Raw genomic sequence first — 14832 nt, 5'->3', positions numbered from 1 at the left:
TGTGGGCTGGGAGTGGAGTCAGTATTGATCTGACAATACTCGGACCGGTTGCAGCGTCCTCTTTGCCACTCAGAAACCATTGGTCCATCTCAAGTGTACCGCAGAAGGAAGAAACTGGGGCGCTGGGTCGTATTTTTCGCCCTTCTATGCAGATAATTTCATATATTTTTGTCGACAGGTTCTTGGGAGTCGTCGGGCAGTGGTTTTTGATGTGAAGCCGGAAATGCCTTCCGATACCAATATGTTAGATGTTACAATGCAAATCCAGTGACTATTCAACATTCGCCTGATTAGGTGGCACTCAACGACGGAGCTGATAGTGAACCATGCTGACCGGATGAGTTCAACCATATGACTCCATTTGGAGAATTATTTAATTAGTATTTTTTTGTGTGTGTTCATGCGCGAGTGTGGGAGACAACCATCAAATTCACCATGGTTTCCCGTTACGGCAACAACGTTAAGGAACCTGTCCATTGGGTACCACACTGCCCCCCACCACAGTTAAATCAGTTCAGGATATTGTCCACTGCAGGAAGTAAGTAAGGAATGAATACTTTCTCAATTATCGGTTGTATGCTATTTTTTTTTAAATCGTGCATTTACTTTATGGTTAATTTCATGTTCAGCAGTTTCTCTTCGAAATGCGAGTGTTAACGAGCTATCAGTGCTAGGGCTAGCAGTATTTTCATGCTTCGTTATTACTTGTGAACATGTTGAAACACCTGTGATGCCTACTCATCAAAAATATGTCTGCGTGCAGATCATATCACAAGTCTTTCATCCATTTTATATACTAGCAGAATATACTACTACTACTATTATTAAACTGTACCGAATAGGTACTTATCAATTGAAATTCTTAATGGCTTCTTTAACATCAGCAATTTAAGTAGAGTTGTCTTCTATGATCAATAAAGCGTGTATCTCAATCGCGATGAATTAATCTCCAGAATTTGAAATTTACAATATATTAAACCATTATAGTCAAATACAGAAAATATTAAATGAAGATAATTTATTGTAAATAAGCTATTATCAATAATTAGATGCTAACTTGTAAATTCCAGTTATTTCATTGTCACAGATATCAAGTCATTGTGATCGAGTTGTGTAATATAAAGTGCATGCCCCTGGAGGATCCCTTGTTAAGGTGTGCATTCATTTGCATTGTAGTGCCTTCAGATTATCTTATTAAAGAACCTCCTATATACTAGGGGGGTGCAGATAAGGAGGGAGAATATCAGATTGCTGTAGTGATAATTAAGGGATTATAGGATGAAGGTGGTATGCAACAAATTGTACATTTCGAGAAAATTGATCAGAAGGTACGCTATCCCCTGTGTTTCTGAATCTCTTAATCCATATGAGGAATCGCTTAGCAAGAATAAACACAACACTCATTCATACAAGAATTCATAGTTTCGAAGAATGTAACGTGACACCTTCATTTTCTAATCCCCCAATTGTTAGTAATGATGCATAGTACTGTTTTTGTAGTTTTCAAAATATGAAATTACGCTATCCGTATCAATTATTACTTTGTACGATATAAATCTGTGCTACTAATTCGAATTATATATAAAATGCACACCCTGATGTTAAAGTAAACATACTGCCATGACAAATTGGCTAGCTGAAATTTTGAAGTAACGTTTCATATCCTTAGTTCGTAAGGTGCGCCATGCCTATCTCACCAAATTAGATGATTGAAGTTGTAGGAAACTTACACTTTTTTTTCTTTCTTTCTTGTTAAGTTGACCAAGTTGTAGTGTTAAGTCAATACATTAGTTTCGTATATTATAGTTTACGTTCTGTAGGAAGAAAAGAGAATTCCTGAACTTTATAATAACTACACATTAAAATTTATTCCTGTAACATCTTAATTCTGACTGTAAACTTTTAACGTGAACAATAATTCAAACTTCTATTCGTAGCTAGAAAGTAAGCATGAATGTACTAAATATTGCCATAAACTCCCTTTAAATTGAAGACAATGGGATTCAGTTGCAGTATTTGAAATTTAATTTAGTAAAATCCTCCATCGCAGTTTTTTTTTAAAAAAAAAAAACACTATTAAGAAAAAGAAATTAGTATCAGTTGAAACGGCTTTATGCAATAACGGACACACAATCATAGTCATACGTCTTGCAAATAAAATCAGAAAAATAAACACACTGCTGAACAAGACTGCACTTATTTAATATAAAAACACATTTACACGTGACGTTTCGATCTTCTAGCCAAAATCCAAATGTCACGTGAAATGTGTTTTTATATTAAATAAGTGCAGTCTTGTTCAGCAGTGTGTTTATTTTGCAATAACGGAACAACCCACGAAAAGTGGATAGAAATAGATCAGTCCAGTACACCCTTTCTAACTAAAACAAGGGAAATAAGTCCAGACTAAAAATGAACATGATTACTCTTAATCATAGTTTTTATATTACAGATAGTTTTATGTAGTTTATTCTTTCCCATAGAGTTGCCCAGTTTATACATGAAGATATTCATGTTTTGTATTTATAGGCTATACAATTTTTAATTATGTTTATCTACAGGTTTATATAATACATTGGTAATCAAACTTCGTATAAAAAATATTCGTGAAAGTGGGTAACAAATGTGCTCTTTTCGTTTTTTGCCGATAGCGCCACAATTTTGAATTAATCTATTTGGATACGGTTTTCAGTTACGTAAAAAAAAAAAAAAAAAAAAAGTTCTTTTTAGATCAAATTCAGATAGATCCACTAGTTTGACAAGAGAAGGCATGTACTTTTCTGGCGACTGTACTAATGCTTGTGAAAATCAATTTAATTCCTGAGTAGTCATTGCACTTACAAGGTTTGCTATTTGGTATATAAATAGTAAAAAACGACCAGTTTCTTACGTTATTCGCTCATAGTTAAAACAGGCAGTATTGTATGTTGTAGAAGCAAGTTCCAGTAGATTTTTTTTGACCAGTTCCTACGTTTAAAATTCAGGTTTAATCTTTATTCTCGAGGTGTAATGAGACTAATGTTACGACACATCGCTGATGTAGTATCGTCAAACATGTTACTGTTTAAAGTTTACATTTGTTTGTTGTATATGTGTATGTTTGTTTTATTGTTTCTGAGTTCTTCACAAATATTCTAATAAAGTAGGCTTTTTCATAACAAATATATATATATATGTTCAAATTCGTATATCATAATAGTCCATGAATGTTTTTTCGTATTCTCGTATCTTTTTGTGTACTAATTAGGGTGTCATGACATTAGTCAATGACAGTATTAATGATTGTAATTAAACTTGAACTAGTAAGTAACAGTGTTCAACTAAAATTCAGATTGGACTAAATATATAAACAGCATTAATGGTCAGATACAACAAATTAAAATGAATGATGTTCGAAATATTTATTATGGCATGTAGTGTTAGTGCATATTTTTTTCTCTCCATTTATGTCCCTAAGTGTATTGTGTGGTGCTCTAGGCTGTTGTTAGGTTTATACAGAATGTCATTGAATATATTTAGTGGCTATGAGATGGTAATTCGATAGGGTTGTTTTTGAAAATAACATTGTGTGCATGTTGTCAGAGAAAGATTTTTATAGCATGAACAACTTCTTGCATTTTAGGAACCGACGTTTCATATCACGTACAAGGATATCATCAGCAGGGAACAAATACGCAATTACGGCCCCTTCACACCCCAAATCCTACTATACAACACAGTTCGGCCCCGCAGGGTCCTCCTGGTCCGGCACCAACATCTACACCACCTGGCTCTGCCCATGACATGAGCAAACAAGTTACACACTTAGCAGGAGGGCAGCAGTTACCACCGGCAGGTAAGAAGGAAACAGTTTTGTGGGATATTAATTTACCACCAGTGCGAAGCAAGCACTTGAATTTTAATGGGCTATTGCTGTTCGTAAAATTGAGCATTTTGGTAAGAAGTTTCTTGTAGTTACATTGGTGTTGGAATTGTACAAAAGTTTGCTATCTTTCTGGTGCGTGTTTTCGAGCATGTATATTTCGACTACATTATTCTTTCAGTTGACATGACATACAGTTTAACATTTCAGGGTATTTGACTGGTACCAAAGTAGGTTCATTCTCATAATCATCAAGTCTGTTGTATTTTTATTCATACTCTCATGCATTCAGATCATGGAACTCCGTAGTTCACCGCAGCTTTGTATGAATGTTAGTGCAAAAAAATCGTATTTTAATACCTCCCTTTCGATATATTTTTTCCCCCATTGAATTCCAATGTATATCGATCAGATAATTTCGTCAATTGTGCTTACTGGTGTTCGTAGTGCAATGCAGGGCATGATGTCGAGGAGTAATATTATTGAAGAACAATTCATTTGTCATTTTTAAATATAATTAAAAACAACATATATTTTGCAATCGCGATAAAGCCGATAAACATTACTTGGTAGAGATATTTGTATGTGGCTGTTGTAATATTCAGAGTGCAGTTTTGATGAAGTTTGCCCCTATACCACTTGAATTTCTGGTAATTAGTGATTTTTACGATTTCTGGCGATTTTTACTATTAAATGACAGCAAATATCAAAAATTCAGCGTTGTGCCTGTCTTAAGACTTGGTATGAGTATTGTAAACAATCAGCAGACTGACTTTTCATCTTGTGTAATCCAGGTCTTAAGGTGAATGTAAAGGGTCGATTATCACCAACAGATAGCAGCACGTTGTGAGGAACTATAGTATTATTATTATTATTATTATTATTATTATTATTATTATTATTATTATTATTATTATTAATAATAATAATAATAATAATAATAATAATAATAATAATAATAATAATAATAATAATAATAATAATAATAATAATAATAATAATAATAATAATAATAATAAATTCATGGGATGGATGTTCAAACTTTGTCTAAAGACAGGTTGGAGTTGTAATCAGATTATAATGAGTGTTCCCTTTATTGTGGTTTATTAATTATACTTGCACAGAGCACTTAATTTTACTCTGCAAGAGAATGCTTCTAATATTACAACTCAACAATGAAAGAAGCGGAATACCACAAAATTGCATGCATTATTAATTCAGGTTATTGTTGTGAATGTAATCACTGGTTATAAAATACATTGGGAAGATGGGGGAAACGTGCTGCCATCTGTTTCATAGCGATCCTTGAAATTCAGATTAAATAGAACAATAGTAAAACACATTCTTTAAATTTTATTTACCCAATATCTTCAGGTTTCAATAGTTCCGTTTACCCAGTATTTTCAGGTTAGCAAAATTCTAATTTTTTTAAACACATGAAAATTTATCTAAATTTTTGTTTTCAAAATTATTTAAAACAAATTAGAGAGGAACCAGCAAGAGAATGACAGCTCGCAGCGGCGTTGCCACTGCTCATATATCAAGGCTTTTCGGTGCATCTATAATGGCAGTTTTTTTTTTTTTAATGGTGTAAAACAGTGACCGAGGTTGGTAACACTAGCACCAAAGTAAGGGGAAAGAAACTTAAGGAACTATCTCGTGATGGCTCCCTAGTTGAATAGAAATTGTTTGCTTAATACAGGTTGACTGCAAAATTCAGATTGTTTCTGAACACTGTGAGGCCAAAGTATTAGTAATTCGAGAAATACTTACGAGATATTAATTAATGTTCATTGATCATTCAAAACTACTGAAAAAACAATTGGTAAGACAATTTAAATATTATACACATTTTTAGATACCGTAACTAGGTGGGTTTAATTTAGGTATCTTATGCTAATAACTCAAAATCATGAGATACATATCACACGACTTACTGGAAACTATTTTCAGATACATACAGAAATGACAAGCATAATATTGTAATCACACCAAAGAATTAAAGAAAATTAGTCCTGTTATGTGCAGGTTTTTCAAAATGATTGTCGGGGATACAATCATGGTATTGTATATGGTGTAGATATAGACATACAAATACATGCAAAGGGGCAGAAAGTTTTGCTGTGAATTTTTACAAATGTTCAGAGTACTCTCCGATGGCAACTTTCCAGGTTATCTAGGCGATCTAACATGTCAGGTGAAACAATGTGGATGGAATTGGTTATACACGTCGTTAGTTCATCAATTGTGCGCGGTAATGGAGGATAGTAAACTGCATCTTTACCATAGCCCAAGAGGAAACAATCGCAAGATGAAAGATCTGGAGAACGTAGTGGGCATGACAGTTTATCAATATCACTTCCACTCTATTCAGTGATTATTTCTGTTCTAGAATGTTTTCACCTCGCTGTGGATATGTGGTGAGGCTTCACTCAGTTGCGTGATATTGGTGTTACCATTTTCGGTCCAGTTGTGGAATTGACCACTCGTTCAACATGTCAAAGAAAATGAATCCTATAACCGTTTCCTCCCATGAAAAGGAAGAGACTGGAAATATTTTCTCTTGACACAGCGCAAGATACATTCACTTTAGGAAAATCCTGATTTAACTCAGCAAACCAGTGTCGATATTCTGTTCCCCAGATATGCACATTGTGTTTAGTTTTAAATTTAGATGAATACCACCTTGTCTGTGAAAACCAGAGCAAGTTGTCCTCAACCATGAGCACTTGCATATCAGTGCAGAATTTTTCCCGTGCACGACGATCTTCGAGAGACTATGAGTGAGACTTGTTCGGTATGGTTTCATAGATAGCGTTTTCATAGAATACGCCATAACGTGGATGTAATTTCAAGTTCCCTGGGTCCAGTAGGAACCGGTTTCTTGTGATTGGTAAGTAGGTTGCACGAACTCGTCCCACAGTATTTCAGACGTTAAAGTAAAGGTCTTAGTGCTTTGCCCTTGCAAATGCAAACTCTTTCCATGAATTGTGAATACCACCACCTAATGGAATTGTCAGATGGTGCAGTTCTCCCGTAACGCATACGAGAATGTCGTTGTACAACAGCTGTACAGAAGCTCGTTATGTGATATCCAAGGACACAAAAAACCTTTTCACTAACAGTGTCATACTGCGAAGCTGCCGTTTAGGGGCATAATCTAGAAACTGGTATCGAAAGAAATGAACAAAAAACATTTGTGCTACACTTGGATGCGTTTCCGTTAATTGTCATTCACCGAGATCTAGTGAAACATTGACGACCAAAAATCATTTTGATAAATATCTGTAGATGATAATCATTTTGAAAAATCTCTGTAGATTTAGCATATTACCGAGGTGGTTCGGAGAAATGAAGTAAGATTTTCTGGATTCCATATTTGGTTTATGTTAGGAACTCGAATTTTAGAGAAGTAATAAATCTCTTGTGATGTTATAATATAAAGGTTCCTGAACCTTATTCTGTCTGAAATGGTAAGATATTACTTGAAAAAGCAGTATAGCTGAATTTATTTTCTCAGTTGATTCTAAAAGTACATAAGAGCATGATTTATAATTATAATGGTGGTTAAGAAATTAAGAAATCTTCGTAGCATTTAGAGTATTGAGCACAATTACACTGCGATTATGAACATGTAATTCTCACTTAAGTGTAGGCAATCGTGAAACATAGTTCCGAACATTTTGAGACAAGTTGCCGAGTACCAGCCCAAAGCAATAAGCAATTTAGTTTATATATATCTTAATAATATGTTTTAGGTACGGAACATTATAACGTTATACTATAGCCTGGTTTAAATGTGTGTTCCTAATACTTCAATGAAGTCAAATGTTGGTAGGGACTGTTGTAAAACTTTCTTTACGCTTCCTCAAACTTTAGGCCTTCCGCTCTCCTTCAATTGTCAGAAACCAAGAATCAGTTTGTTAATCTAGAAAAATGATACTTTTAATCCCAGAATAATACAATTGTACTAAAGAGCGACACTTAAGAAATAACTATGGTCATAGCCGCTCTTAGACTACCCCACTCATTTTTTTTTTTTTAACTCCGAGTCACGACTCAATTAAAAAATATATATATATTGTAGATATGTTATATTAAAGTAAGAATATGACATAGGATGGAGCGTGGAGATTGTATAAAATAGAATCTCATGTAAAAAGTTCGTTTAGTGTTGCTTTGGTACTTCATAAAAGTGTAAATTTCGTTTTGTGTGTGTGTGTAGTTAGGAAACAAACGATTCGACTTAAGTATCGCTGATGAATACTACCAAAATAAACCGTTGGATTATTTTAAGGTTGTCCATTGTAAAAATGTAGTTTTACATGCTCTATTCAAAAGGTATCCTATTTTCGGCTTGGAAAGTGCAGTGAGTAGTAGTATTAGAAATGAACTCAATGCTCCGAGCTGTTCTGCAGTTGAGGGCATTTATGAAAAGCCCATCGAGAATTGAGGCAGTTTGGTCGTCGTGTCGGGTATAATATCGTCTTATGATTCAAATCGCGTCTCCCAGTATGTTCAGCTTGGGACGTGTAAAGCACCGACGAAGATGATTCGATTCGTTAGTGATTGCGATGTTGTGCTGGCCTGTTAATAATTGATGTACACTCATGTCCAAAATGATTGTTGCATATCTATAACTGTCTCCTTGTAAGAATATAATTTGATAATGATTAATAGGGTACTTTTAATACTGATACTGTGTGTATAATCGGGAAATGTATGTTTGTGGCAAATTTCATAGAAAAAGAATTATAAATACGAAAATTAGAATGAGTAAAATAAAATGTTGCTAAATGGACAAGAAAGTTTTATTTTCGTTTTATTCTTATTTACTGGTGTTTTGACATGAAATTAGCAAAATACAGGTCTTTGCCGATTATACACATATTAACATTATAAGAAATACCGGGCGAATTCTCTATTAAATTATATTCCTACAACAACATATTTATAGACATGCGACAATAATTTTGGACATGAGTGTACTTTGCTTGATGAAACAAATAAGTAGACATCATGATTATTAAGTTTCATGGTGAGCACTGTTAAATAGAAATATTTTAGTTAAAACTAACTGGCTTAATGTGAAATTAGTAGTATTCAGGTTTCTCTTCTGTTAGGAGATACTTTAATTAGAATATTTAAGAAGTAAATCATGTACCAAAAGGAGATTGTATTAAAATATCATTAAGCTCAGTACTTTGAAAGTGTACAGAAATATATTGTTATCCGAAGATAGTTATTAACTAGAGGTTTAAATTGTAATTTCTAACAAATTAGACTTCAAAGTAATTTTTTGTGTGTGCTGTTACTCTTCCAGGGTCGACACATGCCGCAATACCTATAAATTATGGAGGGATGCAGAATCAACAGCGACCTGCAGGCTCACAGGTAAGACAGGAAGAAAGACAGCTTAGATCGGTGAGAATGTGTAAAGTATTATCCTTACACACATATATATAGTTACTGTGCAAAAATACCAATTCACACCTACACGGGGTTAATTTTCAAGATTTTGAAAGAATTAACAGGGAGAACTGAATTAAGATTGAAAGGAAAATATTCATAAACCTGTCCTACGTGAAGGTGAATTGGAGACTCCCTTCCTATTCTGTGGTGACATATGTTTTGTTACTAGACTGAGTTGATAGCGTGCTTTCTAGATTCCGTAAACAGATCCAGAATGTTTTCGGAATGTAAAAGACGTGCTACCAACTCTGAATCTAGCAACCAAATAGGGTAGCGAGACTATAGAAGAATTATAGTCTCCAAGCATATTTACTGCGGTGGAATTATTTATAGGACGAATCCATGCAATTTTTCTGTTACATTTGAATTCCTTTTTGTCCTTTATTTCTTCAAACCCCATATGATTTTTTTTTCCCGTAAAGATACTAATAATAAGTGCAAGAATAATTCTTTAGAAGTGTCAGTCGTTCATAGCAATACTAGGAGGTTGATTTACGTATTGCATTTAGTTCTTTCTTCCTGTTCATAAATACTAACAGGATGCACTAGGAGAATTGTTTTCATCGTATGTAGATATTTCCCAGGTAGTCATTTGAAGAGCAATCGCACGCTACCAGGAAACTACATTGATTTGTATTGGTTCTATTGTGGCCAGGTAGTTCACTTCAGTGTTTTTTGTGTGATTCCGCGTTCGATTCAAGGTTAGGTCGAATTTCGAGTTGTAGTTCCCGTTTCATATAGTCTTGGTGCTGATAAAGGAGGTTAAACAAAATCAAGGGATCAACTCAAGTTTGAGCTGTGAAGATCCCGAATTATAATGAGTCAAAGTATATTCGAATTTCTTTTCTCTGAACAACTCTTCAGAGACAGTGATCTTGCAGTCGTAGTATGATTTTTTTTGTACATATTTTTCTTATTCTGTACACTGTCTTCCTCATTGGTTTTCCAATTAACCCGTTAAATTTCATTCTTTATACTTACATTTCTCGAAAGTCTTAACGTTTTTCGTCATTGTTTTTAGTTTCTACGCTGTACGGTACAATTCTCAGCTTGATTGGTCTTTATTGTAGCTTTACTCAGCGACCCTCGCGTTGCTCCTCCAAATTATTATTATTTAAAAATTGATATTTAACGTCGAATTATTGCTGGAAATTTTAATCATTGTCGGGACGTGTGAAAATTAATATATCCTCTCTCATAAATAAAAAAGAATATTAAAAAATGAATGTAAATATTTAATTTTCTTACATCCTAACCCCACTAAATACCTTTCCTTATCTTAGTTTTGAAAATGCCGACAACTTTCATCAAACGTTCGGCATTTAATATGAACTTTTAAATCTTAAATAATTTGGAGGAGCAAGTTATTGTGTATATTGTATATTGATAATAATAAGATTGCTCTTGAAGTAGTTGCATTATAATAGGCCAATAAAATAGTTTTCCTTCCTTTCTTTAAAGGCCTATTTCACTTTTCCTATTTTCTTTGGTCTCCCGTTAAGATTTTAATTTTCATTAATAATGCATAGGTATCGAAAACTAATTGCGCGCTCTACTCGTCTTCATCTATAGTTACTGCAGCGTTCTTTGTTAGGTATCTTCATTATATATTCTGCAGAACACTTACTACAGTTTTCTACTTCCATTCGAGAATCGTATAATTTGCGAAGCAAATACACTAAACCCTTCTACCTCCTACTTTACAATTTCATCTGATATATATATATATATAATATATAAAATGTTATCGACTTCCGAGGTTTTTTGAATCTATGCCTTTTCATTACACATTACACAAGACAAAGGTACCTGAAAGTTTGGAAAAGAAATTGTAAGTTTATAAACAAATACTAGAAAAGTAATAATTACACTAGCCAACAAAATTTCATTTTTTCTGTAACTGGCATGAAAGCAGCTAATCTTTGTTTTCGGATATGCCGATAACTAAAATGTTAATGAAAATGCAAGATTAGTTCTCGTTTTGAAGTTACTATAACTTTACGTTATTGCCTATATAAGCTTATGCATGTATTTTCCTTGTTACTATCCCTCGGAGAAAGGTCACTGAAAGCGCAACCGCTTTGCATGTCGTTTGTAGTTTCCTGCTGGTGATTTCATGATTAGTGTCCAGCAGTAATCGGCTAACATTGATGCACTCCACTTTCCCTGGTATCTCATTTCCACGTCCAAAATTTGCTGGTGGAAGAGTTCCTCGTGCTCGTCGCTTACAGCACCATAGTCGTTAGGAAAGAAGTCCTTTTGGGAATGTAAGAAATGTAACTTCGAGGCACATTGCACTCCAGTCTACCGCAACAGTAATTTGCCACCAGATCCTTAGTTTCCTGTCCTCTTATTTCCTAGAAAGTTTGTTGACATTTAAACAAAAGCAGGTGGGACAGGAACAGGCAGTCCGTCTGCGTGAGGCACTGGTCGCATGGCCGACGGTATGTTAGCATATATGAAGAAAGATTTCTCTTCTTGGAAATACCATGTTAATGGAGTTGTCATACAAAAGTAACAATCCTTCACATGGTTTGGTGATTCTCGCCAGATCATGGGAATAGCAAAGCCCATGGAAGATCCTTTACTATTCAACCACGAATGAAGACCCGAGACACAAAATTGCAACATACCTGAGGAGCCCAGAGTTTGTCCCTGATTTCACAGCCAAAGTACGGTCTGTACGCGTTCCTAATATATGGCGTTATTAGTCTCCTTTGCGATCTCAATGTAACCTACAGCAAAAATTGTCAGCACTGTTTACATATTTGCGAGGCATAATGAATCACAGCAATTAGTGACCACACACACTAACTACACTTCAGTAATACCTTTTTCCAGAACACGGAACATAACACAATTTGTAACAAACTGAAACTACGCTTAAAGGAAACATGCTCCGCTCCTCCATTCTTCTTCCCCTTCCCTTCCCCTAGTTGCTATGAACCCGGGTTAAAAATAACAACAAAGTACACATAGCTATTGTTGCCTGTAGGAAACTTAGTCAATCTGTCTACCATAGAGATTTCGAAGCCTAATGGGAAGGGATTGACAATAAATGCTAATAAAATATATTATTTATAATTAAATGTACCCCCCCCCCCTAACATGGAAACGAGAGCTAATTCAAGTTTTTCATCGTTGTTTTCGTTATCAGCGTGGTCGATATAGTTAACAAACATCTATTTCATTCCAGTTACATTTTCGCTGTTGGCTAGTGTTGTTAAATGATTAGAGATGAGCTGGAAATCACATTAGATACATGTTTCTGATAAAAAGCTACCCCAAAACTACGTCACATGCTCCCTTTCTATTAAAACTTTTGATTCTGAATTCAACATTGCTGTAATAGATGACGTTCTACCTGCACTACCTCTATTCATGATATGGTATCACTCTAGGCGTTTTAAACTCACAAGGTACCTTTGCCTCATATTAGATACTGTAAGTGCATTGAAAACTTGTCGCTTGGGACATCATTTAATATTATTCAATTCAGCTAATTTATCATAGACTAATGCAGAACCATTTTAGGAGCGTGACTGAAAAAGATTTGTTTTAAAAAATTATATATATCTGGAGAGAAAGAAACACCTCTCCCAATTTTTGCATGTTTAGGTTCTTTTTGCATTCTAAATACTTTAATTTCCTTCTAATTTTTCTTGGTATTCATCTAAATTTCCAGAGTTTACCAGATCGAAGATCTTTCAATCAGTAAACATTATGTGCATTTGCTTTCCCTTCTCAATAGTTCGTCAGGTACTTTCAATAAGCAACTAACACACTATTGCTCTCTTCGTGAATCCAAACTGTTCGCTCTTTACTTCACTTGTTCGGCCGTATATACGAATCAAAAATTTTGCTGCATGTGATACGGGACATTTAGTTTTACAGTTTGATTTTTTTCTTCATTCATTCATTCAAATCATTCGATGTCCTAGTAAATAGAATCATTGTTGTGTCTACAAAATACTTACGGCTGTGTTTCATATGTCATAAGTTCGGAACATTCCTTTCTTTCTCTTCATTTTTTAATAACTCAATTGGCATTTTATCTGTATCGGTTACTTTCCGATTGTAAATTTTGCTAAGAGATTTTTCGAATTCATCCTATATCGCTTACTGAGGTTTGCTTTTCAGTACCTTAATTACCTGGCCAACTCTTACGTTCCTCTATTTTTTCAACTACCTAGCTCGCTTGTCGTAGTTTGCTTGGTATATATTTGCGTGATTTGTAGTGTCCTTTGTTATTCCTATGATCAAAATTATCTGGCTTCATTTTTCTTTTCAATTCACTTTTTCCTTTCCTCAGTGCAAATTCGTTCCCACATCTATCTCCCGAATTTTTCTCAGCATTCCTTCTCTAGCTTAGGCTTGCTTCCTTTACGACACTACGTTTTGATTCTGTAACCTCATGCACACGTGTTTGAAGAGTATATTTGTTTTGGTGCTTATTGAACTCGTATTTCTATTATATTTGTATTAGTCTTACACAAGAGCATTGATTTCATCCATTACAACTATGCTTACACCCTTTTCTCCCTAACTGTGATTTCTTCTTCGTAGTTTTCTTCTGTCGTATGAAATGGTGGTGGATATGTCTACATCGGCATCAGATCCTTTGTCATTCCTTAAAATTTTGTGTTATTACAATCATCTTCACATTCTGCTTTTATTACATTATTTTTCAGTTGCTTGCCCAAAATTACTTTTTGTTACCTTCTTAATAGGACTAGAACTTTCGATCGCTTTATTTTAAAAGCTCATACCACAACCTGTCGGTAAAACTGACGAAAGTCAATTGCACATGGGACAGATAAGAAAGTAACTTTTTTTTTTTTGTTTTGTTTACGCACTCAGCGAATGGTGAATATTTCTTGTGGGGAAAAAAAAATGCTGGGAGTGATTGCATAAAATGGATTACAGAAACATCTGGGTTAAGCAGGGATGGTACTACAGTATTCCTATTGATATATACCGCAATTCCCTATTTTGCAGTCTAAATTTAGTAGTTCGTTCAAGATTGGAGGAGTTATATTTGCATTTTTATAATTACATAGCATAAAAGAATTATTAAACACCGCATTGGAATTTACGTTAATAGTGTGGAACAGGCAAAGGTTCCCTTAATTTCGCCTCATAAGAACTTCCCTGTCAAGAATAGTATGTGTGATTGTCGTGAGGTATCAGTCAGGATCAGATGAGTTATCAGTCAGGACACTTGGAGTATCGCATCGGAAGTTTCAGTGATTATTCTCCAAATCCAGTGGTACGCCAAGTATACTTCGTAGGTTTCACCCGTTTATTCCTTCATTTGCATTACTTGATTACTATTTAACAGTACATGTAGTATCTCACCTGATAGGACAAACATCTGTAATGAATTGGTTGTCTTAAACAGGTTCACAGTGATCATTTCTAATAAGTGATAGTCGGCGTAAAGGTGGTCTAATATATTGTTCTTACAGAAGTGTATTCCGATATAAAATCATTCATGA

General features: G+C 34.5%; 1 protein-coding gene across 8 annotated transcripts in view; it reads left to right on the top strand.

Annotated features, from left to right (window-relative positions):
- The window catches only part of eIF4G1 (eukaryotic translation initiation factor 4G1), a 249513-nt gene that overhangs the window by 93011 nt on the left and 141670 nt on the right, over nt 1–14832 (top strand). For 5 of the 8 annotated variants that reach the window (XM_081737076.1, XM_081737080.1, XM_081737075.1 and 2 more), the window contains 2 exons: nt 3623–3835; nt 9186–9256. In XM_081737076.1, coding sequence (XP_081593202.1) covers nt 3623–3835; nt 9186–9256 — 284 coding nt within the window. Of the gene's footprint in view, nt 1–180; nt 539–3622; nt 3836–9185; nt 9257–14832 lie in introns of those variants that run through there. The other 3 variants (XM_081737082.1, XM_081737081.1, XM_081737077.1) reach the window with 2 other exon arrangements.

This window comes from Thermobia domestica, chromosome 13 (assembly GCF_964235325.1).
Source record: "Thermobia domestica chromosome 13, izTheDome1.hap1.1, whole genome shotgun sequence".
NCBI classification, from domain to species: domain Eukaryota; kingdom Metazoa; phylum Arthropoda; class Insecta; order Zygentoma; family Lepismatidae; genus Thermobia; species Thermobia domestica.
This window is presented reverse-complemented; position numbering and strand designations above follow the sequence as displayed.